The sequence below is a fragment of the Papaver somniferum genome, chromosome 1, assembly GCF_003573695.1.
Source record: "Papaver somniferum cultivar HN1 chromosome 1, ASM357369v1, whole genome shotgun sequence".
NCBI classification, from domain to species: Eukaryota; Viridiplantae; Streptophyta; class Magnoliopsida; order Ranunculales; family Papaveraceae; genus Papaver; species Papaver somniferum.
In genome coordinates, this window is record NC_039358.1 from 211343811 (window position 1) to 211346979 (window position 3169).

Here is a 3169-nt window from a genome sequence, read left to right on the forward strand (position 1 = left end):
ATTTTGTTATATAATTGAAATATCACAGGTTGTGCGTTGAATCGATCAATTGGTAAATCCAACCTTTGGTTCTTGATTGAAATTGATTGATCCTTGAACATTGGTCTTTGGTACCGTTCAAGTGATTTCTCTTGTATTCAGTTAGACTCGCAGATTGCTATTAATTTGCTTGAGTAAGTATTGAATCTAGAAATTGAGATATAACCCCTTGATATATTTTTCTTAAGATTGAGTCTGACTGTCTAGTTTATTCTCTTGAAAGTATATTGGAGCTAGTCCATACAGATTGCTAAGCGAAATATTGAGTGAGGTTGTTCGACCCCCAATTTTTCAAGACTTCTGAGTGATAGATGAGTTTTAGTTTCCACATACCTTTTGTTGATGAAGTTCTTCCAAGATCCCCTCAGTAGATCTTCGTCTTCAATCGATGAACGTCGTGAAGTCTAAAGCTCAACTACACATTCTATCCTAATCCGAGACATAGTTATAAGTAGACTAGAAATCAGGACTTATAGTTTTGATAAACTAAACTTGAAAAACAAGCTTGAGATAGCAATGCTTGCGAGTTCGACCGAGCAATGCTCTAACAATAATCGATATCATCCTTAGATATTATTTTTCCAATCAGACTATTTGACCATTTATTAGCAGCAACATCTATTTCATCTTCAGTGATTAATCCACCCCTAGCATGACTGACTTGAGCTTGACCCAGATCCTGAAAACGCTTTGTGAGAGCATCCATTTTGAGTTTTAAGCTTTGAGACATTTCTTAGTATAAGAAGGCGCAAAACTTTCCTTGAGAATAAAAGTCTCGCTTTGCAGGTATAATCTTATTCTCTAGACATGCTAAATATACTAGGATCCTATTAGGGTTTGGTTGACTGTTTCCTGAATTAAAACGGAAGTTACCAAGATATAGATTATTTGCTAAGATTTTTGAATACAACTGTGTAAAGAAATCCGCATGAAAATAAGGCTTTATTTTTGGAAGGTGAAATTCAAAATTTTGAACACGCTAGGATTGCGCCTTTGAGATGATAACTTTTCCAGAAAAACCCTTGGATCTATGAATTCGAGAAACAAGAGATCTTGATTTTGTTGATTGATTTGAATGACAAATTGATAGTCGTAATTGATGGAAGTGAAACATATTGTTTCATGGATCATGAAAAATAAGAATAAACTTAAGAAAACCACTTCAAGGAGTGAATTAGATCTATTAATGGATTTGAACATGTTCATATCTTGGATATGAAGAACACTAAGAGCTTCTCCAATGGAATGTATGTGAAGATAAATGTCAAAGTCCACATTGGATAGACATTCATTTTCACTAAAATTCTTCTCCAACCCAAACTTCTTAAATCAATGTGAAGATGACATGGCTTCATTTTTGTTAGACATTGTCAAGGTGAACGTCGAGTTTTAGACATTCACCTTGACAATGTCAAGCTATCCTAGTAAGCTTTTTCTTACCTAAATTAATTCAAATATATTAAATAACCATTTTTAGCTCTAATAAAATCTAAAAACTACTAAAAATATAATTTATATTTAACCCATAAAAAATCACAAACAACACCATTGGAGATGAACTATTTTTCCTCCCTAAACTTAAGGAAAAATTGGAATGAGGATATCTTGTTTCTGTTGCCACCTAGGAAACACATACAACCACCATTGGAGAAGCTCTAATGTTCTTAATGAATAAAAGTGAAACCAAACCAGAGCAATCCAAAAAAGACATTTGGGAGAGAGAGGCTCGAACTCTCGACCTCAGGATCACTCTGTATAGAGCCATTAATGGAGTTGAACATGTTTATATCTTGGATATGGAGAAGTCTTAATGAGTAAAAGTGAAACCAGAGCAATCAAAAAAATACATTGAGGAGAGAGAGGCTCGAACTCTCGACCTCAGGATCACTCTGTATAGAGACATTAATGGAGTTGAACATGTTCAACCCAATCATGTTATGATCTTGCAGAAAACTCCCAATATTGCCGTAAAAGACCAGCCACAAGTTATGATGCTGCATTAGATGATGCACTAGATGAAAGAATTCAAGAGACACAATTCACCCAAATGTTAAATAATAGTGATGGTTTTACTTGTGATGAAGTGCAAAGGATGTTGGGAATAGAACCGAGTGATTAATGGATTTACTGTGGTAACATAGATGTAGTCTTGATGGTGTATGAATTCAAGAATGTGGGAATGAATGTTTCTTTAGTGTATGAATGTATTTTCTTTATGTGTGTGTATGAATATCATCTCTTTTGTATGAATGTGTTTTCTTTTGTCTTTTCTTTATATGTGTGTATGAAAATCTTGGAATGCTTACAGTATTTGAGCTTTGTTTACAGGTGCAATATGGACGATGAAAATCCGATAAGGAGGTATGTACTAATGACATATGGTATCGATCTTAGCATTGGTTATGATAGCGAGGAGAGAGAAATTATGGTGTACCAGTATATGACTCAAAGAATGCATAGGCTCTTCCAACCGGTGCCTCAAGAAGTATTGACGCGACAAATGGTGGACAGGCAACGAGAGGATGGAGATGCAAGGATGATGCATGACTACTTTGGATCTAACTGTACTTGGGAACCTAAGAATTTCCACCAATGTTTGGGTATGTATCGACCTCTTTTCTTACGTATTCTAAGTGAAATAGTTGTTGCGGATCCTGCTTTTGATTTCCAAATTGATTGCACCGGAAAACTTGGCCACTCTCCCCACATGAAGATGTATGCCGTAATAAAATGTTTGTGTAAAGGCATAGACGCTGATAGCACAGATGATTATGTCCGTATGGGAGCGCCGACCGTCTATATGTATGTGAAGAGGTTTACTAGGGTAATTGTTCGGAACTTTGGTCCAAGGTATATGCGACTTCCTATAAGAGAAGACACAGAAACATTATTGGCAGAAAATGCAGCTAGAGGGTTTCCTGGAATGCTTGGAAGTGTTGATTGTATGCATTTTCAGTGGAGGAATTGTCCAACAGCATGGGCAGGTGCGTTCCGTGGACATGAGAAAAAACCTACCATCATCTTAGAAGATGTGGCATCATATGATCGGTGGTTTTGGCATGGTTTCTTTGGAACGCCAGGGTCGGACAACGACTTGAACGTCTTGGCTCAATCTCCACTTTTTTTATGA

At 36.3% G+C, this 3169-nt stretch overlaps 1 protein-coding gene across 1 annotated transcript; it reads left to right on the forward strand.

The window, feature by feature from the left end:
• Window positions 1-2410: 2410 nt before the first annotated feature.
• Window positions 2411-3169, forward strand: LOC113359558. The gene has a single exon (XM_026603171.1). The coding sequence runs from the start codon at window positions 2411-2413 to the stop codon at window positions 3167-3169; it is 759 nt and encodes a 252-aa protein (XP_026458956.1).